We start from the raw sequence: 27,926 nt of genomic DNA, 5'->3' as shown, positions 1-27,926 counted from the left end.
GAACGGCTGTAGCGCTGGAGGGGGCGGCGCGGCGCGGGCCGGGCATGGGGGGGGTGGTGGGGGGCTGCGAGGGAGCCGGTCTCACGCTACGAGCACATTGCTGTAGTAACGTGGCACTGAGTGACGTGGGCACGGACGGGCAAACTGAAATCGGGCACCTCTGTGGGCGTCATGGCTGCCTGTGCCCCCACAGTCCCAGAGCACAGTGCAGCGCCCTCAGGTATTGCTTAACAGTCCTTTATTAAGGATCTCGGTTTCTCCGTGTGATCAGACAAGACCCCCAGAAAAAGTGGCATTCGCTCAGGTCCGAGTGTGAATTGAACCCTTGTGCGTTTCTTCTAAAACGTGCCCTTACTCGGGGCAATTACAGTGGTTGAGAGGCACTTTGCCTTTACTCAACTGGAGCACGGCCATGAGTAAACTCCAGGTTTGTAGTCTCGGTTTTCCTTTTTTAAAGCCATTTTTAAACGACCTGGAACCGGTATGCTCTTTGTAAGCGGATTTGAAGTATGGTGTTAACATTTAAGTTTGTCCCTCCTCGAACATGTTAAATGAATCAGATTTAGGTACTTTCTCATTGACTTGGTTTCCGTGGGAATCTCCTTAAAAGTATTTTTAGAAAAAGTGCCCTAGTTTTGCTGTCCTTTCCCTCACGTGTGAATGACCCTGGTTTCCTGGAGTCTCAGTGTTTTAAGAAATGAACATCAGAACGCATTAATTCCTCTGCCTGAATGGAAGAAACCTCCTTTCAAGAAACTATTTTGAGGTCACCGATAAAGCCTACGGATCCAAATCAGGAAGCTGAAGGGATTTTATTTTAAGCAGCTGATGGTATGCGGCCGTTGAATATGAAAACAATGATTTTTTTTCTCCCTTTGGTGAGTGCTGTTTAATTAACGGACAGGTTAGTTACATTCATTTTTGGGATTAAACAAAAGTGGGTCACTAGAGAATGAACTCCACAGACTATTTTTAGTGGAACTAAAAAGAGATGTGATTTTCAGCTGAACCAGTTTCAGAATTCTGGTCTCCTGCCGCACGCCACGCTGTCAGAGGAACTGCGCCAGGCCCTGGGTTTCATTTTTAAATTTAGATTCTCCTATTTCAGCTCTCCGTCCTCCTCTCTCAAGTCAAGTTGTGCATCCACACTGCAGACCAAATGGTCAAGTGGCCTTTGGTCTCAGATGGAAAACTACTGTAACTTATATTTAAAGGGGAACTGCAGTGCTATTTTCATATTTTGGCGTTAGAAGGCTTCAGCATTGATGAGTGTATTTCAAACCACAATAAAAGTAAAATGTACACAGTAGTGTGCAAAACCTCCAATTTACACCACAAAATAGACTAAATTTCCAGGTATGTGCAGCGCCGTGTTCTGCAATTCAGAATGTCGCAACAAACGACCCGGTGACGTGAAGCAGCCCTATGACATTGTAAACAAGCAGGCTCATGAATATAGCTCTTGCTATTTCTGATAGAAATATTGCCCTCGACTTTGAGACACTTTTGCCAACAAGTACTACTTTCTTGTTAACTTTGCATGCAGATCACGTTGTAACATTTCTGAGATGAAACGCCTGCTGCACAACCTGTACGCTTGTGCATCCCATTACATTAGTCATGACAGGGACTAGTGAGCAGGAAGGGCTGTTTTACGTCCCAATTCTCACAGACTGTTGCTCTTACCTGTGGCGAGATCTGGGGTTTGCGACAGCAAGGCCACTTACAGTACTTTCACAAAGTTCACCATTTTGTGCAGAATTCGAAATGTGTACATTTTTTCTATACCATCAATGAATTGATTTTGTGACCGAGATTTCATAGCCGGTCTGAGAATTTGGGACTTTAAGCCATGGACTGCAAAAGAACTTGAAAGCATGTTTAATACAAAACGTCCAGGAAAGTTAGAGGAGTTAAGCACATCACTGGTGTAAAATGTAAAACAAAGAATTCAGCAGAAAATGCTGAATCCTCCCAGGAACTTTGAGGCCTCTGGTCTGGAGTGAGAGAAGCTCACAGAAGACCCAAAATCAGATGCACAGCGCAGGAGAAAAGGCACAGGTATTAATAGACATGTTCTACAGCAGCTCCTTCCAGGTTTCAAAGTACAGGTGGATTAGGGATTGAGTCTTAATGCCCTGTACTATACCTCACATTCTACTACAGTACAGGGCTGCCAGCCCTTTTCTGGGACAGTTAGAACACTGAGGGTCGGCCTTAAGAATGGGAGAATAGCTTCCTCACATTTGTAACCTTTCAACCATCTCCAAATTCGGATTAAGTACTTTATTGCCATAATAACTAGCTGTGTTGAATTTGGTTTGGTGAGCTCATACAGCTTAAGACATACAATACCAACACACAACCTAAAGCCAATAACAGAAAGCATCCCATTCAACCCAACACATTCAAAAGCCATCCAGGAACTGGATGTCTCCTGTGTACCTTCCAAGATCTGTTGTCCCCACACATCCCAGTCTGCTCCCTTTGTTCCGCTGACTCTAGGATTCTCAACGTTCCAACGACCTCACATCATATGGTAGGGGACCGGGCCTTTTCAGCAGGAGTCCCTCATTCGTGGAATACCCTACCTGACCATATTAAAAGTGCTGCCTCTGTGGACGTTTTTAAATTTCCCCTCAGAACTGACATGTGTTCTGATGGCCTTCAGTTCATAATCTTTTTCTTTCTTTTCATTTCGCATTTATACATGGTATTTTTAGTTTACTGTGCTTGTTTACTGTATATGTATAAGTCATGCAAAGTCCCTTGAGACTTGATTCTCTGGATTGAAAGGTCCTGTTGTATATAAGAATACAATTGATTGTACAGTCTCATTTGTTGCGATTATCTTATTGTTCCAAGAATCCCATCCCACCTTTTTTTCCTGGAGATAATTCAGGAGAGTTCAGCTAAAATTGCTGTGTAGCTCGTCTCTTTGTATGAAGTGGTGCCACCTATGTTCAGTCTTGAATGCATCTCCTCTTTCATTTGTGGTTGTGTTCACAGTTTCTTAGTTTATTGATGAGTTGTAAATACTCAGCAGAACTGACTTTGTGTCTTTCAGGATTTGCAGTAGTTACGTCACATAATGAGTTTGACACTAAAAAGATTAGTTTACACCTGTCTTTTACATGCCTTTAAGTCTTATGGTCATTCTTTTTTGAACAGTAAAAGGCAGTAGTGCCATTTCTTTAAGTCAATGACCATAATTGTGTGCTCTTTTCTTAATATGTCCATGAGCCCTAAACGTCTGACAAAAGATTCCATTTATTGGGCGATGAATAACTCCCCCTTTTCGTTGATTGTGATGGTAATGCTTTTCAGCAAGTGTTCATTAAAATACTTTTAGTATTTTTGGTCTCTGTATTGAGACATAGTGTGTATGCTTCTTTAACTTGAGACATATGACAATTTGTTATTCATCAAGTACGATCATCTCTTTAAACTTGTTATAATTAAATCATTTTTTCCATGTGATGATTTAATTTCAATCTTCTGCTGTAATTTTGTTTTGTGTAGTATTGAAAAAATGTTCATATTAGTTTTATGGTCTGTAGCAGTGCCCTTTCCTTTTCTCAGGCTTCTAATACCTGTAATTTAAATGTGTGCTTACATTATTTTAAGTATTGGTTCCTTCTATTTGTGTACAGGGTGTCCTCTTTCAGCTGTTATTTTTAATTGATCCATTAAACCTTTTAGGCCATTGTTCTCTAGAATGTTCTTATTTTAGAGTCTGATTTGTTCATTCACTAGTTTTACAGGTTTAAAATGTACTGCTTCAATATCATTTTATTCCAGGTTACTCTCTTAAATGGTGTTATTCTTTACGTCTACTTTCGTGAAACTATAAATTGTAATTTAATACTATACGAGTAATATTTTGAAAAAAAAAACACCTTGAAAGATAACCAGAGTCCCTCATGCCTCTGTACTGTACTTCTCACCCATCATCTTGGTTGTTTGAAAAGTCTGTGACAGTTCAAGAACCTCCTCCTCACCTCCGCTTTTCAAAGCAATCAATAACTGTTTTCATCATTACAGCTTGTGTGTCCCCTGTCTCTGTTACAGAAATTGAAGTCCCTCATTATTATACCATCTTCCCTGCTGCACGTGTCTCTGACTTGGTTTTATAAAAAAATGTTAAGCTAGTTGTGTTTGTAGCCCATTTTTGGTTAATACATTCATATGGAAACACGTATGTAAATATATATTATTACAAAATAGGGGTGAGAACAGGACATTTAAAAAATATCTAAATGTACATGAGTGGTAGATAACTAATTGAGGCATGTAACTTCTGACTAATGAGTTCTTTATGTTCTCTAGCACAGTTCTGACAAAAGGGCAATCAGAGTCAAAACGTGATAAATTGACAAATATTTAAATAAAGAAATAATATCAAACACAACATTAAACAAAAATGCATAGACACAAAACATCTCAGAGGCCTACATTTTACAGACCCAGATTTCAAACCTTATAAACTGCAATCCAGTGATAGTCTATAACCGTTGATAGTCTATAACAAGAGAAATGCCCTGTATCCTAAAAAAAAAGAATATGACCCAGCACTTAATATCCCTTAATATATATTATATTGCAGTACTTGTAGTCAATATATATACTGCCTTGCGGAAGTATTCAAAGACTGGTAACTTTAGTTTCTACCAAAGATGCTTCCCCCAAATATTCATTCTGTGATCAACATCTGCGATCAACATTTTTTGGTTTTTGATTTTTTTTTTTGCTATTCTGCTGGCATTTAACAACTCTCAAATATAAAATTCTTCAGTTTAAGCAAGCAGGTTAATTAATAATAAGCAAGCAAATAAAATATTAATTTTCAAAACATGTTTAGGGTTAGGATAGTGGCACAGTGGTTAACATTGCTGTCACTCAGCAGTGGGGACCTGGGTTCCATTCCAGAAATGGGGGTGCTATCTGTGTGGAGTTTGCATGTTCTCCCTTGCTCGTTTGGTGCTCCAGTTTCCTCCCGCAGTCCAAAGAGATACTGGTACTGTAGGTTAATTGTTTCCATAAAAACTGGTGTGAGTGCCTCTTCTTGTATTAGCACTGTTAATGAAGCCCGAGAGTGAGTAAACAGGGGAGATTGTTTCTGACAAAAGTGAGCCTGTAAACACAGAGACTGTTAGGTTATAAAGCACAAGTCTAATGAAAAAAATCACTTGCTGAGTACACCACTCACCCTGGTTTAAGCCTGAAAACCCCCAAACCTCTCTTTGGTCTTTATTGTGATCAGGGGACTGTAAGAACCCTCATTATGTGAATTCACAGACACCACAATGTCTAACATTTATTCAAATAATTATTTAAAGAACAATCTTAAAAAAACAACAGAGCCGTACCGAAAAGCTAATTGGGGGGATGTTTGTTAGTTCAGGCCAAATAAACGTGTTAAGTTTGACGTGTATTTCCTTTAACCGTTCAATAAAAGCTTAAGAGCAGTCGACCCATTTTATCAATGGGGGCTGTTAAACAGGCCCATTAATTCCAGAGTCTGGCAAAACAACTAACCCCAATTAGCCCCCCTGCGACGATGCCTGTGCCCGTGTCAGACTGGAAGGGCCGGGCCGCTCAGTACTCCTGTTCTCCGCAGAGGAACGTGAGAATGTTCAATGGGATTGGTAATTACCTGTCGGAATGCCACCCCGGCAGGCAGTAATTGCATTCAGGAAGGTTTCTGAATCCACTTCCCACAGCTTTCAGGGAAATAAGGAATGCAGCGGCGTTCCCAGCCCTGACCTGGCCGGGCTGGCACAGCACGAGCTGGGGGGCGGGGGAGTCGGGCAGACCTGATTGCTGAGGGTTCAACAGACCGTGCTCTGCCAGTCTGTGGTGAGGCACTTAAAGCCCTTTCCGGAATAACCTTTTCTATCTTTTGTCTTTTTGTTTCCGTGGTAAACCTGCCTTACAAGCCTGTGTATTTGTAGGGGTAAAAGATAAAGAAAAGAAAAAGATAAAGGCCCTGTTGTAATGTCGACTCATCCTGAGTTCAACTGCCGAGGGATACCAGGGACAAGGCTGTCCTGGGCCACCTTCTGCACGTTCCTTTCAATATGAGAGTCTCCCCCACAGTCATCTATTGTTTTCAGCTCCTCTGCTTTCTCTCTCATTTTCACGGCAACTCGGACACCGAGGCAAAGCGTGCTGCCAACTTTCCAGCACCTTTCCAGGAGCCCTCGTCGTAAGAGCCGCTCCTCGTCTTTGTGCTCCTGACACTGGGTCTGCCCTGCCATACCCCAGAATTAAAGAAAAGCAACACCCCACGCGCTCATTTTTGGCGCATCGCGGGGAAACGCCACAGGGATTGAGCCAAACAGAAAGCCGGGAGGCCCTGAGCCGGTGCTTGGATGGCCCTAGTTCTTCAACATTTTTTTAACCTCGTGGCTGGTATTTTGGATCCCACGTGAACTTTCGGAAGAGTGCTACTTTTCTCCCAACTTGGTTTTTTTGGGGGGGATCGATCAGGCTGCATACGTTTGATTGCACTATTCAAAAGCGCGTCAAATTGAAAGTGTTTAAAAACCCATCGTCTCGCTACAAGTGCGCCGGAAGAGCCACTCGGTCGCGCTGGCGTGGCCAGTTGTAAGCAGGGCCGTGCAGAGGGTCAGGCAGCGCTCCCTCAGCCCGCTTCTCCAGGCTAATGAGTTTTGAACGGAGGCCCTAGCCCACAGGAGCTCGTCCGCCCACAGCCTCGGCTCCTTCCAGCAACCTCTCTCGTCTTTGTGCTCGATAATTACAGCGTTGCCTATCTGAGGGCTCTAATGCCTTTGTGTGTGTAGAGTGGTGTCATTATGATGGATGCACCCTCTCTCCCTCTCTCTCTTCCTCTCTGTCTGCTCATTAGGAACCATGAAACCATCATCAAAAACATTGTGGGGAATGCCCTGCGCTCAGCTGAAGGCTGCCAGTGCTGTTGCCCTCTGCTCCAGGATTGCCGCCCTGTTTTTAAAGCACCACTGTGCACATAATGTCTGCCTTCGCCGGGTTTTATAGAGCTCAATTACGAGCCCACAGTGACCCCCGCCGGGCGGTGCTGCAGAATGAAACGAGTGGCTCCTTGCCGGAATTTGGCAGATTGCTAAAACGCCGCTCTGCAGGTTTCAAAGGGTGGTCTACGCGGCGCGGCCTCTCCGTGTGGGAACATTCCCGGCACGCAGCCTCGAGCCGCGGAGGCAGGCTTCTCCGCGGCGGAGGGGCTCTATATGAGCTGAACGGGAGAGCCCTCCGATAGACACGAGGCCGCCGGTGATGTCGTGGCTTGAAAATGTGCGATTGGTGCAGTGAGTCCGGACCCCTGTTTGTTTCCGTGTGATACGGTGACACAGAAGTACGCTTATGAGCTTCCAAGCTCAGCTCGGCCCCCACCCCCCCACAGTCCGTAAGGCCAGGGAAACACGCCACTACGTTTCCAATTCCCAAATTCTGTACAGTTTCCCAGTAGCTTGAATGTGCCCCTCGAATCTGTTTCCAGCCCACAATGTCCCTGATGATGTGCGCCCCAAGTCTTTCTGGTTGGCTCCGTACTGCGGAGGGCCAGGACAGTTCTCATCACCACGTCAGTTGGCGAGGAAGCAGTATGCCTTTCTCAGCCGTCTGTGTGGCAGAACAGGGCCTACCCCTATGGCGCAGATTGGCTTGCATCTGGCTTGCTGTGGTGCAGTGGAATTCTGTATGGCTCCACCAGTCTCTCCGGCAGAAGAAACCTCTAAAGTGGTGAAGGCTCCCTCTGAGCTGAGGGTCTGCTAGCTGAGCGATGAGAGTTTTGTTCTGAGGGGGCTGCGGACAGGGATGACAACAGCTGAGCGCCGATGAACTCTCTTGTATGTGCTGGCCTGGCCGTGTGTGTGTGAGAGAGAGATGACACAGCCAAATCTCTAATTGATTTCTCCTCTGGCTATGGGGAACCACTGGGCTGGGAGCCCCCAGAACCCCAGCCTGCTGCAGTATTGATGAGGGGTGAATAAAGCATGAGCAAAGGGAGGCCTGCTGCCCAGTGAGAGATTCCCGCGCCTCGCGGATCTCACAGGCACATTCTGCTGTTCGGGAATTTCCCACGTGTCCTTCCTGTCGCGTGTTCTGTGCCCGGGCTTCGGCTGCCATCCCTGTGAAGACGACAGTTACCCACTGTTCCACTAAACTCCTGTGTGATACTGTGCAAAAGAAGAGTGAGGGGCTTGAGGGGGGGTGGGTGTTACGCCATGCTCCAAGCTTCCTTAAGCCAAGCTGTGCGTGTCTTGAGGTTCCCTTTGTGTGTGCACTTGCGTGTCTCGCGTGTAACGGTGTGTTTTTGTATGTGTTGCAGGCAGCCCTGCTGCCCCTCTCTCCTGCGGACACCCCCCTCCTCAGTGCCCCCCCACTGGGCTCACAGGTCCACGCCGCCGCTGTCAATGGAGACCGAAGCGCCCTCCACAGGCTCATCACAGGTCAGTCACCCTGCCCCCGCTGATCTCTGAGCCCCCTGCCGCTCGCCCACCCAGCACACACACTCTCGCCACCCTCTCTCCTCTCTCCCCAACTCATCTGCTGACCCCCTGAAGCTTCACCTTCCCTGCTGTGCCTTCTTCACAGCCCCGTAGCCCAGTCTGATAAGCCCTCCTCAGGGACTCTGTCACCATCGCTGCTTTTCGCCCTCATCTCCTGTGGCTCATCCACAGTCCCAGTGCCGTTTGCCTGCAGGGCTGACATGGCAACACAGAACACAGAGACTGTCAGCAGGAGGAGCAACAGTTACTGTAGGACTCACCCAGTCTTGACCGTAGCGCTCAAGCCCTTATTATGTGCACAGCTAAAAATAAAGGGGTTTAATCCCGACCTGATAAATTATTGTTATCCAGCTCTGACATTTCCAAGAACCCTCCCACTGCTGATGAGCCTGATCTGGCCCAGGGCTCGTGTGAGGGGAATGGTGTTGATGGCAGAACACAGCAGCTGCTCTGTAGACGTGTGCATAGGTGTGTATGTGTATGGTCCAGCAGTTCACACCCGTGTTTCCTGATGATGAGTTCCCTCTCTCCCTGAGAAATGCCAGCAGCCGCATCACCCTGCAACTCACAACTGGCAGCCCACTGAAGCTCAGCAGGTGTGAGCCTGGTCAGTACCTGGATGGGAGACCTCCTGGGAAAAACTAAGGTTGCTGCTGGAAGAGGTGTTTGGGGGGCCAGCAGGGGGCGCTCACCCTGTGGTCTATGAGGGTCCTAAGGCCCCAGTATACTGACGGGGACACTGAACTGTAAAAAGGCACTGTCCTTCAGATGAGACATAAAACCGAGGTCCTGTCTCTCTGTGGTCATTAAAAATCCCAGGGCGTTTCCCAAAAAGAGTAGGGGTGTAACCCCAGCGTCCTGGCCAAATTTCCTATTGGCCTTTACCAATCATGGCCTCCTAATAATCCCCATCTACGAACTAGCTTCATGACTCGGTTCTCCTCCTCACTGATAGCTGATGTGTGGTGAGTGTACTGGTGCATCTTCCAGGTGGGGCTGCACACTGGTGGTGGTGGAGGGGATCCCCATTCCCTGTAAAGAACTTTGAGTGGAGTGTCCAGAAAAATGCTATATAAGTGTAATTATTATTATTATTATTATTGTTATTGTTATTGTTATTATTAAATCCCTGTGGTTCTGGGATTTAGGATGTACTGAGACTTTGGAGAAAAGAGGCTTTTTTTTTGTTACATCCATGGTTGACGCAGCGTGCAGCTGCAGTTGGGATCAGTCGCTCGAATAAGAGACGGCCACATACAGCACACAGGGAAAACACCACTCTACACTAAAGGGGAGGATTGACCCTTTTTGACTCATTAGGAGGCAAGGCAGAGTTCTCACACAGAAAATCCTCCAGCCGTTTTCAAAAGCTCGTTCTGATCGTGTAAGTGGTAGAGGCCTGACTTCTTCAACTCGGACACAGGTTGTACGGACTACGCATGGAAACAAAAGGCTTGACGGTTTCCTTTTCCTTTTTGAGAGAGAGAGGGAGCTGCAGCCCTTCTGACGTTTTCTAACCGTGTCTGTGGCCCCGCAGCGGATCCGTCTCTGCGGGACAGGGAGGACCAGTTTGGGCGCACCCCCCTGATGTACTGCGTGCTGGCCGACCGGCTGGACTGCGCCGAGACGCTGCTGAAAGCCGGGGCCCACGTCAACAAGGCCGACCGCAGCCAGAGAACAGCCCTCCACCTGGCGGCGCAGAAGGTCAGTCTCGCCGCCCGTTCGGAGGCAGGCCCTGTTTTAACCAGCTGTTAAATAATGGTGCGCACTGCGCTGTTGCTCGGGATAATACTTCAAATAAAGCAGCTCAAAGCCTTGAACTAGCAGGTGGAAAGTAATACACTGCACTCAGACACAGCTCTCTGCCCGCAGCACTGGCTCAATTGATTTTCTGGGCCCAGTAGTGTAGCATTTATTGTAACACATTTCCACAACAAATCACATTTCTGCTGTTACTGAATATAACTGATTTATAAGGCAGGGGCTAACCCTGAGCTTCCTGCTAAAGTATGCTCTTTACAGAGAGAGTGCCCGTTTAACTCCAGTTTTTTAATTTTCTCTTGGAGTGGCCAGTTCAACACCAGTAGGCTCGCTGCACAAGCTCTCTTTCCTAAGCAGGAGAGATAACATCACGCCGTCCACCTCCCACTCATTCCTGTGAGCCAACTGGAGCTTTAAGGCCAGTGCTCAGCTGGTGGAGCCAAGGAGGAGGGCTCAGTTAAGTGCTGCACATGGGCGTCTTTACTGGGGAGACTCTTAGGGGCCCCAACACCATGTTCTTATCCACACGACAGGCACTGCACCTGTTCGACCCGAAATGTCTTCCGAAAACAAACAAACGTCTTCCGTGTTTCTCGAAAAGAGTAGGGGTGTTACCCAGGCATCCTGGCCAAATTTCCCACTGGTTTTTACCCATCACGGCCTCCTAATAATGCCCATCTATGGACTGGCTTCATCACTCTGTTCTCCTCCCCACTGATAGCTGGTGTGTGGTAAGTATACTGGTACACTATGGCTGCCATCGTATCATCCAGGTGGGGCTGCACATTGGTGGTGGTGGAGGGGAGTCCCCTTTACCTGTAAAGCGCTTTGAGTGGAGTGTCCAGAAAAGCGCTATATAAGTGTAGGGAATTTTTATTTTTAAAATAGGACTTGCTGTTGTTGCACCCTACTAAATTGTCCTAGTTCTTTTACTGCCCAAATGTACTGTGTGTTTTGTTTGTATGTGTGGCCAGACTGAAGGATACGACAGAGTACAGCACCTGCTCTGCCTGTCTGCGCTGACCAGGCTGACAGTTAACAAGCATGAAACGTAGCCACTGTTCCGCAGACACAGCACATAGCACCAACTAGTGGCTGTGCTTGAGAAAGCACTGTACGGAGCCACAGGTGCACTTCAAAGCAGGCTTCTCACACTTCAATAATTCACTCAGCAAATTTGCTTTTGATTCACAAATTTCACTTGAATGGTGAGCTCCCACCTGAACACATTTTACAAATCTGCGTTATGGTTAGGTGTAGAAATGGGCATGGAAGAGTGAAATAAAAAGCAGGTAACCAACATTTTGGCTTATGTTATCTCCGATGACTCGTCTTAAAAGTTTTTCTAAAGCTGCGTTATTGATCTTTCACCTCTGAGAGAGCTGGTGAATCAGGAGCTGTAACTGCGTGGTGCTGAGAGGACCACGTTCTGATTTGTCTGTGCTGAGTGGTGTTAATGATGTGGAATGGCTGGCCTTCAAAACTAACGAGCTTTCTGAATTTTAAACTAGGGTGAAAATTCAGTTAAGGCAAAAATGTTTGTCGTGTGTTTAGGAAAACAACATGTTTCAGGTTTAGAAACTTCTGGAGACAAGCAACTCTGTGGGGTGAGGGTGGGGTTTTTTATTTTTTAAAAAAGAACAAAAGCGAGCAGCCTGAAGTGGAGTCTGCTGTCCTCTCGACTTTATAGGCTTAGCCTGTGCTGCGAGTTCAATAAAAGCTGCATTTTTCAATAATGGTCGCAATGTGTGTCTCATCAGCACAGTGGGCCTGAAGAGGCAACAAAGTGGTTCCACATGGCTCCGGAGGCCCCCTGTTGACAGTGGGGCTGTGTGACAGGAGCAGGGCCGGGGGTAATGGCCTTGCTTTGCCATCTCCTCCGAAAATACAGCCAGGGCCTGCCAGGGCACGAGTTCACCTCCTCCCTGACAGAGCTGAGGGTTGTTGTTTTTTTATACAAAACCAGACTGTGAATCAGTGTGTCCACCCAGAGAAAATGCGTAAAAAAAAAATTCTTCCTCCGTCCCGTGTGCACATAACCGGCGTGCTTCACGCATCCAGGCAAGAGAGGCTGAGTGGATTTTCTGGGAACGCGTTGAGCCGGGTGGGTCCGCGGGAGACGGCTGGCCCGCTGCAGTCCCGCCACGTGCGGAGGATAAGTTCACCGAGGAACGGGGAGATCCAGTGTGTGTTTGTGGGGGGGGGAGGGGGCAGGCTGTGATGTCGATGCTGATGCAGGAGGATCTCTCCGGAACAGATTAGACGCTGTCAAGGGATTAGATCTCATGGAAAGTATAATCAGTGGGCCTGAGCACGCCTCCTCTCGTGAGGAATTCCTCCTGGTCTCATATGCCCAAGGATATCAGAGAGTCACCTTCTCTAAACTCCTTCAAATCCAGACTCAAAACCCTCTTCTTTAGAAAAGCTGTTACTTAACTGGTTCCATTCTTCACCCCTCTGCTCATCTTAGTACCACCATCCACGGTCTCATCTATATATTGTAATTGTGTTTTATCTTGTGTATTCTTATTATTGTTGTATTCTTCTTATTTATTGTTATTGTCATCCTGTAAAGCACTTTGAGAAGCCACCTTTAAAGACGCTATATAACATAAAGTTTATTAGTATTATATTATTATCATTCGCCCCGTTCTGCTAACGGTGATGCAAAGCCTTGCGTGGCGCTGTGAGTTTTTCCACTCGAGAAATATGTTTGTTTGTTTGTTTGTTTTTTTAAATAAAAACCCAACAAATCTTTTCCCTGGCATACCTTAGTTTGGTTTCACAAAGCCCGTCCGTGGTAGCATGGGGCAGGATGTTCTCTCCTGGGTCACAACGTGGAAGTAAATCCAATGAGTAAAAATGACATATTAGTTTTTCCTCCTTTTAATACCATTCTTCCAATATTGTTTTGCAAATAATGTTAAAAAATAGCTCGTCAGCAGCTTGCTAAGCCTCTGCCGAGCTGTGCAACTGGCATTATGGGACAAGAATAACCACAGTCTGGAGCACAAATTCCTTTCTCGGTTGTATTCTTCTACTCTTCCAATTTAATTTTTTTTCTTTTCTGTCCTGATTTTTTTGTGCCTCAATGTGTCCTCTGATGTTTTCAGCAGCAGCAGTATTATCCGCAGGACCGAACTGTTTTTTCGTGCGGATTTTGGAGCTGTATCATGTGAAATAAAAAAAAGTTAGTTGTGGCCGACTTCAGGTCTTTAGCATTGTGCTGTAAAAGAGTGACAAGTGACATGACAAGTATCATTAGAGATGCAACTCATTTTCACCACCAGCTGACTAACTGGTACTCGCTAAAAATTGGACATAAGTGTGAGTTTCAGAGGGCTGCTAGATTTGCATAATTATTTTGCTAATTGTAAGCAGAAACGTGTTTTCTGTAATGCCTGATTTATTCTGAACGCCCTGTAGTGAGGTGTAGCCACCAGCACAGGGCAGGTGCAGATAAAGTTTCCCCTGCCAGGGCAGGAACAGAGAGGACCTGATGTCAGTGTTGTTTTTAGCTCGGTTAAATGGGGACAGTGTTTTGTCTGGTCTGAGCGGTAAGCTGATCTAATTTGAGTGTGCAAGAACTGTGTTTGCAAATCAAGTGATTCACCTCAAAGATTAGCTGTGTGGATAAAGCTGTCCTGCAGGGGAACACTGAGAACCAAGCTAATTTTAAACTCTCACTTAGTGCCGGCTATATCCTCTGTCAAGTCTGGTTCTGCTTTAGATAAAGCTACCATACAGACTGTAGGGTGAAATTAACGACATACGGAAAGCTGTTTTTTTTTTTAAGAAAATATTTATTTTGTGTTTCCTGTTCACTGCCATGCCATACAGTGACACTAGTTTATCTTTGCAATGTACTGTTTTGTAAAACACTGCCCTCAGGTGAAATGTGGGGCTGAAATGGTCAATTGCGTGTCAAAACTAAAAACTAAACTGATATATATTGCAAGTGGTGGTGTGCAGAAATATTTGCAAATATAGAGCATCAATTTGTAAGCCTTTGTGAATTTGGTGAATATGCAATTTTTTTATTTTTGGTAGTTTTGATACTATAACAGTTTACACAGTCTACTGTAATATAAAAACATTTATAAGAAGTCCTTGTCCTCTCTGAAATAAAACCACTCAATGAAGTTATGTAAATGTATTCCCCTTCGTACCCATTTATTTATCCAACTATTTATGCATTACATACTGTTGTTGTGATTTCATGTGATTTTATAGGGCTCTTATGATTTGCTTGTGTGTTTTGTACTTCTGTGGGAGACACATTTCCACAGCAGTAAAAGTAAAGTGTCTGTCTGTCTGCCTGCCTGCCACATGAACACGGGGAGCACATACAAACTCCACGCAGATAGCACCCCAGGTCAGGAACTGAACCCCACCTAATTCTAATCTTAGATTATATGCAGAGGTTACCCGTTAAAGTTTGAATTGCTTTTATAATTCATTGTCAGCACATAGGGTTTTTCAGAGTCAAGATATACCCTTCCCAATTTCTACAGAAGGCAGTTATCCTACTAGTGTGCCTTGGAATGTTGGAGGTAACCGGGGAACCTGGCGAAAACCCCCAAGGACACAGGGAGAACATGCAAACTCCACACACACAGCGCCCCAGGAGTTGAACCCAGGGCCCCGGCGCTTATGGAACTGATTTCCCAGTCATTTCCTTTCCCGTGTACCCAGTAAATAGCACACACATGTCCGATTCAGCAGCAGGGAGGTGCAGCGCGTCCGCAGGTGCCTCTCGGGCTCTCGCGCTCCTAGCTGTCTGTGCTCTGCTGGCTGTGCGCGCTCACAGGGCTGTCGGCCAGCCTTCGACGCGCTCGCCTCTCCGGTGTGAGTGAGTATGTGAGGAGGGGAGGAGGAGGAGGGGTGGGGGGGCAATGGCAGAGTCATGGGGAGGCAGTGCCCCCAAGTGGAGCAAGGCTGTCAGTGCAGATGTGGGCATTAGAGGCTGCTATTGACATTGCCCCTGTCTGCTATTGACGGCCCTCTCCCTTGATGATCGTTCTATCCTGGGCTGATCCGGGCTGGTCAGACTCCTTAATTGTCCTGCCCTTTAATTCAGTCAAAGTGCCAGTGCGAGGGAGAGAAAGAGGCCGGGGTTAGGGTCGCTTGCTGGCTGTACTCTAGCCAACGGGCTCCCTGTCAAAATGCTCTGATGTGTTCGGGGGGTTTTGTTATTATATCTATTTTTCTATGGTTTTATTGGCCTTTTACTTGCTGCGGCGGCAGGGGCCTCCTGGGCAGCCGGAGTGCGGTCTAATTTGAGAGGTTTGTCTCCTGTCAGAGCGGGCCGGACGGGGAGGGTGTGAACCGCGCTGACAACTGATCAATAGCTGCCGTGCTGAGGCGCGGAGCGACGAGCTGAGGGATTAGTGCTCTAATTGGATTGAGAATAGGGAGGCAGGGGCGGCTCTTGCCCTGTCAGGGCAGGGGAGGCTGTCAGACAGCAGCCTGATTCATCCTGACTGGACACACAGCCCCCACCCCTCCCACCCCGCTCACCGCACACACACGGCTCTCTCTGTCTCTCCAACTGGATATCTCTTCCGTTCTCTCTCCCTCTGTCTGGACCTCCACCCCCTTTCCCCATCTCTACCACAGTCTCTGCCTTTTACACAGCTCTGTCTCTCCTTTGCTGAATGGACACCACTTCCTTCTTTACCACTCTACCTTAACTGGTAACCAACTTTTTCTTTGCTTCTTCTTTGAAATGACTAAAATGTTTTCAAGGCAGTTCAGCCTGGGGTTGTTTGCCCAGATATGGCCTACATTCTCTCTCTCTGATGCCTTTTCTCTCCTGCCTCTGCTCCCTGGCACATCTGTTTTCTGGGTCTTCTGTTCTGCTTATCAAAACAGTTTGGTCTGTCCCATTTCTCCCCAGGGTTGCAAAGAAAAGCGAAGTATAAGAAATTAAAAAAAAAACTCTCTACTAAAAGAGGTCTCTTCTTGCCCAATGCGATATTGTACAACAACAGTTAAAAAGGAAAGGCTGGAAACTCAGAGACCTTGGCTTATTGTTCCAATTATTATATTATCATTATATAATTATTATTATATATTTCTTGACTATTCTAGGTTTTGTCTCTTTTCATTTATGATGAATTTGAAGTCCTGGTGCTTTTCCATCCAAAAGTAATCAACTTTCATGATAACTCCAGCCCTGGACTCCAGGGAGTTGCGGGTTCAAATCCCATTGGGGTCACTGCTCTTGAGCAAGTTAATTCACTTAAATTGCAGTCGTAGCTTCCCTACTGCATAAATGGGCTTTCAGGCCATCATTGTTAATTAAAGGATTACGTGAAAAAAAAATCCTTAAGGGAAACAAATGAGAGAGGTTTTAATTTGTTACATTCTTTTTAATAAAAAGCTTCCCCAAAAACAAAAACCCATGTGTACGTTAACCTGTGGCTAACATCGGATTCTGGAGATACTGTAAGTATGTAGTTGTGGTAAAGTCCTCCCCTACATAAGATTCACAGGGAATGTTCCCCTGCCATTCAGTTTTTAGCCCTCAATAAAGATCAAGCTGTTGTTCTGTAGAGATTCCATGGTTCGAATGAAACTAGAGTGACTCGGAATGGGAGATCATTGGAAAGGGTGCCTGGATCCTCTTTTGCTGTAATGAAACCGGCAGCTGCTGTAAAGCAGGAGTAATGAAATAGCTCTCAGATGTGTGAACACAGGATCTTCCGATCTGCGCTATCTGTGGATTGCGGCACAATCGGTTCCTTTATTGTTCATTAGTCCTTCCAGTGGATAATGTATCCATTTATGAAAATGTTATGTGGCTCGGTGACCAGCCAAAATGCAAACTCTTTTAAGGACATGCTAGCTATGATCTGAGAACTGGTAACTCTGGGATGGGGTAGTTCCAGCCTCTTCACCTCTCTCTCCCTACACAATACCTCACTGTGCTCGAATGGAAGAGCAGATGCCAAATTAGGCTGTATCAGTGATGCACTCAGTTGACTTTTCTAGTACCTCATGCTTTAACTGCACGTGGACAAATCTACTGTTATATACTCGTGCTCTTAAAATAGGTGGAAAACGTTGGCTGGAATAGCGTGTGCAGTCTTTCTGCCAACTGTAGGATGACGTACTTGAGGAGTCAATCGGTGCTACTGTACAGGTTATAAATGAGGCAGCACACAGCCTGGCATTGTAACTATGATCCACTTTTTTCATTCATCTGGCGGGCCCTTCTATATCCATCTATCTGCTGTCATTCTCATCCAGAAAAGCATTGAAGGGACAGAGCCATCCCACCTCCCCATCTGAGCCGCTTCAGGCGGATGCCACACCCCACCCCCAGCTTGTAACCCTGCCCTGTTCCGTCACAGACCCAGAGAGGACCAGCATGGGCTCCCATGTCCAGGAAAATCGATTCCACACCGCCGCCGCTGTCTGCTTCCCGTGCGCCGATCACCCGTGCCGATATCTTTGTGTAGAGGAGACGGGGTTCCTTCTAGGGATTTCTGCCTCCACACTCTTCCAGAGGCCTGTGTGGGCAGGCTGTCAATAAGAGCAGGGGAGTTCATGAGGAAACCAGCAATTACCAGCTGTCTCTCTGTCCTCAGAGCAAGTGTGCAAAGGCCCTGAGCCAGACTGGTATCTTAGCACTGGTGCTGCACTAAAGGATTGATACTGAACTAGCTGCACTGTTTGTAATAGCACAGAGATTGCTTTACCCAGGATAACCCAGCCAGTCCCTCCATCGCTTGTCATTGTACTTAGACGTAACTTGAATATTTTCCCTGTATATTTTGAACTAACCTAAAGTTCAGTTCTTTTCTTTACTAAAATACAGCAGAAGAGATGAAACATAAACTTTGTGAGCTCGTGAAAGATTTTTTTAAAAAAAATATCCTTCAGATTTTGGATCGCACTGAGACCAATGTAATGCGGACAGGTTTTTGTGACAGCAGCAAAGCCTTTATGCAACGCAACCTTGTTTTAAGTGGCGTTCAGCAAGTGCAATTCATTTTTTTTTAATCCGATCTTTGTTGTGGTGATCCTTCAAATTTGAAATTATACAGCACTAGGATTTGTGTTTCTCTTCCAAGCTTTTTGTTTTATGACCTTGTGTCTGAGCGGGAGGTAACAGCCAAGTCAATCCTTTTATTTGATTGAATCCTTTATTTAAACGGGTAAATAAAATTGAGAACAAGTGCACATTTGCAATGACGCCTTCAAGAGTACCCATTCACACAGCAAGCTGTTGGCATTCTGTTCTCTGTAGCTTCTGGAGTAAAGTTTTCTTTTTCCTATATCCAGATAATATCGGCAAAAATAAAAGTGCTTTGTAACCTTGAATTCCATCTGAAGGATGGCTTTAGCCATAACAGATATATTTTTTTCGGACTAAAACCCAATTTCCACCTGAATCAAGCCCCGTTTCTGACTTCTGTGTAGAAAATTGTTTTTGATTTGGCTGTTTTACCCTAAATTACTTCCACCTGATTAAACAACAAAGCCCCCAACTTTGGAAATGAAGCTGAGATTACAAACTCCTTAAAATTACAATTCCTCAAAATTACACCTGAAAATATCATTTTTCTAAGGGTCAAGCAGGTGCTCTGAGTTGCAGCTATTATGGAGTGAGACTGGAACTCTGATCTATGTAAGGGAAGAGTGTATCTTTACTAGGAAAAATCTTATGAGTTGACAGTTAATTATAAAATCAATCCAAACATGAACTGGTAATCTCTTCAAATATTCTAGGATTTAAATAAGCCGGGTAGGTACACTGTCACAATGCTGGGGTCCTGGGTTCCATTCCAGACCCGTGTTGCTGTCTGCGTAGAGTTTGTATGCTCTCCCTGTGTTCCTGTGGGTTTCCTTCGGTTCTCCTGTTTCTTCCCACAATCCAAAGACATACTGGTAGGTTAGTTGTCTACAGGGAAAGTTGGTGTGTTTGTGTGTGCCCTGAAACGGGCTGGGTTCCTGTCTAGGGTGTATCCTGTCTTGTGCCCATTGCTTGCTGGGATAGGCACTGGCTCTACCCCAACACTGTTTTGGATCAAATGGTTAGAAAATGGATGAATAGAATTCGGTAATCACAGAAAGGTACCACATGAGAAAACACAATATGGTTCATCTTATTGTCTTCATTCATAGCCTCTAGTAGAACCAAGGAATGCATCTAGATTTTTCTGGAACGATATAAGGAAATCCACTGGCCAGCTGGTTCAGAACTTATTAAATCTTGTAGCCTATTAAAGTGTACACATCAAAACATTAACAAGTTACAGTTGTCAGTTCTGGAGCAGGAGTGTGTATAAGGTTATCCGCATCAGACAGGGAAAAGTTTGTAAGAGGCAGTAGTACGTAATTGAAAGAATTCATGAATGACCTGACCTTTCATGTTTGAAATGAAACGTGAAACAAGAATGAAAGAGCCCGACAGCATTGCACATAAGCCTAGAATCAAAGTTGTTTGGAGCTTAGCAAACCTGATATTGAAGCTATTAATAACTCTTACTTCCGACTTGTGATGCTGATGTGCAAAACCCAACATCACCACCTGCTATCTCTTTACAGTACAACTCTAAATAAACCATTTTTATCATTTTAATCAGCCCATTATTGTATAGCAGCAGCTACATCATCCTGCAACTAACAACTGGCAGCCCACAGAAACTCAGCAGGTGTGAGCCTGGTCAGCAGCTGGATCGGAAACCTCCTGGGAAAGCTAAGGTTGCTGCTGGAAGAGGTGTTAGTGGGACCAGTAGGGGGCGCTCACCCTGCGGCCTGTGAGGATCGCAGTGCCCCAGTATAGTGGTGGGAACACTGTATTCTTAAAAGGGTGCCATCCTTAAGATGATCCTTGGTATCCTGGCCAAATTTTCCCCTGGCACTAACCAGTCATGACCTACTAATAATCCCAATCTATCAAATAGCTTCACTCTGTTCTCCTCCCCACTGATAGCTGGTGTGTGGTGAGTGTAGTAGTGCACTATGGGTCATCCAGGTGGGGCTGCACATTGGTGGTGGTGGAGGGGAGTCCCCATTACCTGTAAAGCGCTTTTAATGGAATTAAGGAATAATATCTGTAAGGCTGTTTGTTAAAAGCAGGCAGTCTGTATAGTGGAGTCAGGCTGTACTGACAGGACGCTGTGTATGTTGTGTATAGTGGAGTCAGGCTGTACTGACAGGACGCTGTGTATGTTGTGTATAGTGGAGTCAGGCTGTACTGACCGGGGCTGGTGTGTGTGTTGTGTATAGTGGAGTCAGGCTGTACTGACCGGGGCTAGTGTGTGTGTTGTGTATAGTGGAGTCAGGCTGTACTGACAGTGCGCTGTGTGTGTTGTGTATAGTGGAGTCAGGCTGTACTGACAGTGCGCTGTGTGTGTTGTGTATAGTGGAATCAGGCTGTACTGACCAGGGCTAGTGTGTGTGTTGTGTATAGTGGAGTCAGGCTGTACTGACCGGGGCTAGTGTGTGTGTTGTGTATAGTGGAGTCAGGCTGTACTGAGCGGGGCTAGTGTGTGTGTTGTGTATAGTGGAGTCAGGCTGTACTGACAGTGCGCTGTGTGTGTTGTGTATAGTGGAGTCAGGCTGTACTGACCGGGGCTAGTGTGTGTGTTGTGTATAGTGGAGTCAGGCTGTACTGACCGGGGCTAGTGTGTGTGTTGTGTATAGTGGAGTCAGGCTGTACTGACCGGGGCTAGTGTGTGTGTTGTGTATAGTGGAGTCAGGCTGTACTGACCGGGGCTAGTGTGTGTGTTGTGTATAGTGGAGTCAGGCTGTACTGACCTGGGCTAGTGTGTGTGTTGTGTATAGTGGAGTCAGGCTGTACTGACCGGGGCTAGTGTGTGTGTTGTGTATAGTGGAGTCAGGCTGTACTGACCGGGGCTAGTGTGTGTCTTGCAGGGCAGTGTGCGGTTCATGAAGCTGCTCCTGGCTCGCAGGGCGGACTGGCTGCAGAAGGACCTGGAGGAGATGACCCCTCTGCACCTGAGCACCCGACACCGCAGCCCCAAGTGCCTGGCCCTGCTGCTGAAATACATGGCTCCTGGGGAGGTGGACACCCAGGACAAGAACAAGGTGATAGGCAGGCCCACCGCGAAACACGCCTTGCAGATGCTATCAGAAGAATGCTAAGACATTATTGAAAATAGACTGCGTGGTGGCGCAGTGGTTAACACACAGTGCTCGGGCCCTGGGTTCAGTTTTGTACCTGGGTTGCTGTCTGCCTGGAGTTTAGACATTCTTCCTGCGGTTGTTTGGGTTTTCTCCCACAGACCAAAGACATACGGGGAGGTTAATTGGCTTCTGGGAAGACTGGCCCTGATGTGTGTCAATGTGTGCTGTGCGATGGACTGACGTCCTGCCCAGGGTGTACCCTGGGTATTCCCTTTGCTAGGCTCCGGCTCCCCCTCGACCCTGAATTGGAAGAATTTGCTGGCACGGCCTTAATTTCATTGTTAATGTGCAGGCATAAGTAAGCGAACAGCTGTGAGAGGCAGCCAGACATCTTGTCCTGTGGTTGATTTGGATTGGCGTTTCTTTGACCCCCCGTAGTAGGGATTAGGGGTCCCATTGAAGTTTTGCTTGTGGAATTCGACACACGTCGGCTCTGCTTTGTCCCAGATGTTCAGGCTCGGGGGTTCTGTGGGATCTCGGAGGTCATGTGCGAGTCAGCCATCACTGCCACACACCGCAATTAACACAGCCTGAGATGTGCGAGCTGCTCTCAAGTTGCAGGAAGGATGTGAACTCTCATAAAACAAATTCGAATAAAAGCATTGCTTTTTCGTTTAATAAACCTCAGCTGCCTGGGCTTGGCGTACACACGGAGTTTCAGCAACGAACCCTGTGCAGGGAGAGTTTAACCTTCTGAGCTTAAACTCTCCAGCCCCTGGCCGGTCTGACGCTCCGTGTTGCTAATCACGCAGAAAATATACAAGACAGAGCTGTTAACTGGACTGAGAGTTCATAGCATAGTCTGCATGTACATTAAAAAAGTAACAAGTGATAGGTTTATTCCATGCTGAAAAGAGAAGAAAGAAAACACAGCGTTTCGGCTGTGGAGCCTTCTTCAGGTGTCACAAACCTATTACTTGTTCCTTTGCAGCCTACGCATCCTGATGCAGCTACCAACCTGAACTACATTTAAAAGTATATTAAAAATGGAAAATCCAGAACTGGCAACCCACTTAAATTAATTTTGTCCTCCTCGGTGTGGGTGTTTATTGTGAGGTGTCCTGGGCATTGCCAAGTGAAGGTCACTCCCTGGCGCTGAAAGACCCTCTGAGCACTACTTGGTTGTGTCCTACTGCATGCAGAGTGATAGGTACAGTACTCACCATGTGCAGGCCAAATGTGCAAAGCAGTAGCTGCTAATCGTTAAGATTTTTTTAAATTCAAAGGAACAGCCTTAATAAACGGCGCCCCCACCCCCACCACCTCGCTGATAAATAGAGCGGATTTTGAACTTGCAGCTGGGGTTCGCACAGACCCAGTGGAAAATAAGGTGGTGCTTTTCTCTCCCATCAGCGCCAACCTGTATTTAACTCTTGTTTGAGAACGGGCTCGCTGGCCGAGCTGAGAGCACAGAAGCGAACCTGTTTCTTGTGGATGCGTCTGTGTAAAAAAAATGGAACAGGCAAAGGTTTAGTCCATGCTGAAAAGAAAAGACATTGTATCTCTTCTCTTTTCAGCATGGAATATACCTTTACCTCTTCCTTTGCAGCCTACGCGTGCTGACGCAGCTCCCTGCTTGAACTTTTAAATAAAGGAACAGGCTGTGGGTTTATTCCATGCTGAAAAGAAAAGAAAGGAAACACAACATTTTGGCTATGGAGCCTTGTTCAGGTGTAAGGAAAAAACGTGTTTCTTTTCTTCTCTTTTCATCATGGAATAAACCTTTATCTGTTCCTTTGCAGCCTACGCATGGTGACGCAGCTCCCTGCTTGAACTGTTTAAATAAAGATTGACCGATGTGTCTTTCAGTCCGGGGCATGCTGTGTAATTGTCTTTAAGTGATAGCCTGGGAGTGTGATGCAAAACCGATCAAAATGATCCACAAACACACAAACACTGAGGCTGTGGGCTGCTTAGATCGTGCAGTTCCCAGGCGAGGATGGAGGGACCCAGAACACAAACTCCCCAGTCACGGCACGCTCTGAGCACCTCCGCACAGGAAACACAGTGTTTCGGTGCTGCTATTGTCTGCTTGCTGTAGCTGGCCCTTGATGCAGGCACGTGCCCTTCATTTTGCGAGATGAGCCATCTTTATTTCTCTCCAGTTCCTTTTTTTTTTCTTGCTGTTTTTGAAAAAGGAACAAGCGGGTATTTTTTTTTGTTCGTTAGCAGCCAGTGGTTTGTGTAATGCCAGGGTTTCCCCTCCCACTCCCGGTTCTTATTTTCTTAAAGTCTGTTGCTTAACTGGCCAAAGTTGACAGTAGTCTCACTGGTGATTTGAACTGCGCTGTGAGGAGGGCCAGGGCAGGCCGGCACTTCGGCACCTCGCTTGTCGCTCGAGGTGCTGCGGGGTGTGGAGGGGAGAGCGTGGGGCCCGGCGCTCGTGGAGCTCGGCGGGTGACCCCGCTCTCGTGTCGGCCCCTGCAGCAGACAGCCCTGCACTGGAGCGCCTACTACAACCACCCCGAGCACGTCAAGCTGCTCATCAAGCACGACTCCAACATCGGCATCCCTGACGTCGAGGGCAAGATCCCCCTGCACTGGGCCGCCCACAACAAGGACCCCAGCGCCACGCACACTGTGCGCTGCATCCTGGTGAGTCAACCGTACCAAGCGGGTGGAGCCCATGCTCCTGGCTTCTCTCGTGACATCCCACACGCCTCTTGTCTGTGCTCCTGATGCGCCTTTCGGTGGAGGGACTTGTTTTGGTGACCCTGTTTATTGACTGTGTGCTTTTGCAGTGATCAAAGCCAAGGGCCAATGAACAATGCTGTGTTTTTTTAATTTTTCTGAATGAGATCAGTGGAAGAGGGCCTCTGCCTTTCTGGGCTTGAGTGCCGTGCTTTTCCTCCGACCCACGACCTTTCGATTTGTGGCCGAGCAGCTGTGGTGTCTGAGTTGGCGATGTCGGCCGCCCCGCTCCCCCTGCAAGACAGACAGCCCGGCGCTGTGGCGCGGTTTCACTCCACTCGACACCCACAGCCGAGCGCAGAAGAGGGGGAGGGGGGGCCTATCCTGGTCCGGCCCAGCTGATGACAGGCACCCCTAGGGTGGAGGAGGCTGGAAGGACCACTTGGAGTGGAGCTGTAACCAGCTGGTTGAGAGCCACTGGGACAGAACAAGGGCAATTATGATCACAAAATTTCCATTCGAATAAATCGTCAGTTGAGTGTCTTTAAATCCTCCTGTTCAACACCGGTTCAACACAGAGACCAGGACCAGAAGGCATGAGTGTAACATAGGGATTCAGACATCATCCTAACACACAATTATGTTAATAAAGGATGTATAAAATACTTGTATTCCAGTTTGCAAAAGTACAGAGAAACATTTCTGAATTCCATAATGTTCCTGCAGTACATTCTAAAGCATCACAGCCCCACCTGGATGATCCACCAGTACACTCACCACACACCACGTATCAGTGGGGAGGAGAACAGAGTGATGAAGCCCATTCATAGATGGGCATTATTAAGAGGCCATGATTGGTAAAGGCCAATGGGAAATTTGGCCAGGATGCTGGAGTAACACCTCTATTCTTTTCGAGAAACGCCCTGGGATTTTTAATGACCACAGAGAGTCAGGAACTCGGTTTTACATCTCATCCGAACGACGGCCCCTTTTTACAGTATAGTGTCCCTGTCCCTATAGTGGGGTATTAGGATCCACCCAGACTGCAAGGTGAGCGCCCCCTACTGGTCCCCACCAGCTGAACTTCACTGGGCTGCCAGTTGTGAGTTGCAGGGTGGCAAAAGTTGCAGGGTAGCTCCTGGCAAAAATCAGAAAACAGTGCAGCCTAAGATTGTGTATTATGCTAGTTGGCCTGTATTTTGTTTTGATTAGAAATACTACTACTACTATAATAATAATAGCTGTAGCAAATTATCTATCATTTCCTCTAGGGCCAATGGAAGTGCTATTTATCATATACAGTAGATGTCCTGATTGATTTATGATGTCTTACTCACCCCCTCTGTGAAATATTGTTTTGAAATACATCAATAGTTTCAATACAACTATACCTTTAACATCCCAATCTGTGTACGTTCAGCATTTAACATCAGGTCTGTGCAGTTTGGGGATTTTAAAGTGTGCTTTATTTCAGCGCTGTAGCTTGACCAAGTTGAATATTTTCATTGATTCATCTCTAATCTTAATAATAAGGTGTCTACCACAATCTAAGTACTTAAATGAGAATATTTGCTTCACAGTCATAGATATGTTAAAATTGCCTTTTGTCTTCTGAGCACTAAAATTAAGCCCCTTTTCCAATTAGCTGTTCCAAAGACAGGAAAGGTGGCAGTGAGAGTAAAAAGCATGGGACATTTTACAGCCTCAACTCGATATCATCCCATAGGTTGCAATTGGTTGAAATGATCGGATCATTTCATCTGGGTGTTTCCTCTGCTTTGCATGACTGCATCTGAGATGTGTTGACAAGTTTGTCGTGCACACACAGAGTTGGTTTAGGTACTGAAGCATTTCTGAAAAGATAATATTGAACAACCGCCTTAGGCACTAGACCTAGATCTACGACAACTGGCTTTCCAGGCTGCAAGGATTCAGCTCGTTCAGCCTGTTACAGCATTTTCTTGAATTAAAATGTATGTCACCACCTTCTTGTATCAATTTTGTATTTGAGAACTGACACGAAAACCTTGTTTTCGGTTGTTGTAGTAATTATTTAGGTAACCAGGTATAAACGTTCAGATGGGTGTTAGCAGGGGTTAGCGTTGCTGCCTCAGTGCTGGGGCCCAGGGTTCAAGTCTGGATGTAGTTTGCTATCTGTGTGGAGTTTGTGTGTTCTCCCCCGTGTTCATGTGAGTTTCCTCTGAGCGCTCTGGTTTCCGGAGATATCCGGATAGGTTAATTGGCTTCCGGGAAAACTGGCACAGGTGTAAGTGTGTGTCTGTGATGGTGTCTATTCCAAGGTGTATCCCACCATGCGTCTATTGCTTGCTGGGTTATGCTCTGGTTTCCCCTGCACTGGATAAAGCAGTTCAGAAGACAGATGGAAGAAAATTTCATATTATTTCTGAAGTACGAAGCTGACCAGTAAAATTCCTGTGTGGCCACTAAATGTTTTGCTTGTGCGCCAAGCTAAAATGGCCACGCTCAGGCTGCGGCCTGTACCAACCAGCGTTGGAGCTGGCAGTGACTCAGAGCTTGCGTCTGGTGTCGGTTAAGCAGGTTGTGGAGTTCGGAAGAGCACGTTGTGTACGGGTGGTGTGATAAACAATGACTTTGCGCCTCGCCGTGTTGTGTGTGAGCCCCCGCTGTGCGTGTGTGTGCTCCGTAGGAGGCTGCCCCCACAGAGTCCCTCCTGAACTGGCAGGACTACGAGGGCCGCACACCGCTGCACTTCGCGGTTGCTGATGGCAACGAGGCGGTGGTGGCCGTGCTGACATCGTACGAGGGCTGCAGCGTCACCGCCTACGACAATCTGTTCAGGACCCCCCTGCACTGGGCTGCTCTCCTGGGTGAGTGAGCGAGTGAGGGCATCGGTTCCCAGACGCCTTCGTTCAGTTCCACACACAACTGCTTCCCTTTGACACAGTCCCCGTTTTATTTTGTAACGGAAGTGAAGTCGCCGATTGTGTGGCTTTTCATAGCATCACAGAGAAACGCGCACATATTCATCAGCGTTAGTTCAGCACATCTGAGAACGGCAGTTATCACTTAAAACAGGGAAGTTAAGCTACAAAGTTAGATCAGGTGCCACTGCCTGGTCATGGGACGATTGCGCATTAGCAAAGATTTTAATCTGATGGATATAGATTAAGCCAGAGGTCTCACAATCTGGTCCTGGAGAGCCCCAGTCCACTTATTCTTATCGCCCTGAATCACCTGTTATTTACAGATTAGGATCACTCGTTAAGCAATCGATCTATTATGTGAGTCATGTTTCAATGAAAGGAACACGGGTCTCTGAGGGCTGAATAATTTTGAGTTTTATGAGCACACCACCAGTTTGATGGGTTTTGTTGATATTTAATTGTCCCAGGCCTTTAGAAACTGGTGATTTAAAGAAGAGAAATGTAATTTCCAATTCACTAGTCACATGAGCTGCTAGTATTGTTTATACAGAAATGTTTTTGACAGAGGCTGTGAAGCTGTTCTGACTGAATTATCCAAGACTAAAATTATACTCTGAATCTTCCGCATTTTTGTGAAAGGTGCAAATTTGGATTTTTCTGATTGTTTCTCACCATAGTAATTTAAAGATTCAAATTTAACCATAGCCAATAGTATTATAGTTTTGGATCTTGAGCAGGTTTTTGTGTCGAAAAAAAAAGCTGAAAGTTCTTACTTAATTTCTTTATTGTCCCCACTGGAAATCTGGTTTGCGGGCAGGTAAGAAGAACCATAACAGAATTCATTTAAGGCATCTTGAATCCATGAACAGATAAAAAACATACTGTACATGGATAAGATTTCCAAACAAGTCTGAAGGTTTAACTAATTGTCACAATTTAGTAAAATAAAGACATT

At 46.3% G+C, this 27,926-nt stretch overlaps 1 protein-coding gene across 1 annotated transcript in view; it reads left to right on the top strand.

Annotated features, from left to right (window-relative positions):
• invs (inversin) overlaps positions 1 to 27,926 on the top strand; it is a 74,423-nt gene that overhangs the window by 17,125 nt on the left and 29,372 nt on the right. Inside the window, exons 3-7 of the mRNA XM_088601414.1 lie at positions 8,330 to 8,450; positions 10,048 to 10,214; positions 21,162 to 21,335; positions 23,862 to 24,029; positions 26,734 to 26,914. Coding sequence (XP_088457540.1) covers positions 8,330 to 8,450; positions 10,048 to 10,214; positions 21,162 to 21,335; positions 23,862 to 24,029; positions 26,734 to 26,914 — 811 coding nt within the window. The remainder of the gene's footprint in view (positions 1 to 8,329; positions 8,451 to 10,047; positions 10,215 to 21,161; positions 21,336 to 23,861; positions 24,030 to 26,733; positions 26,915 to 27,926) is intronic.

The sequence above is a fragment of the Lepisosteus platostomus genome, chromosome 12 (assembly GCF_059453375.1).
Source record: "Lepisosteus platostomus isolate fLepPlt1 chromosome 12, fLepPlt1.hap1, whole genome shotgun sequence".
NCBI lineage: Eukaryota > Metazoa > Chordata > Actinopteri > Semionotiformes > Lepisosteidae > Lepisosteus > Lepisosteus platostomus.
This window is presented reverse-complemented; position numbering and strand designations above follow the sequence as displayed.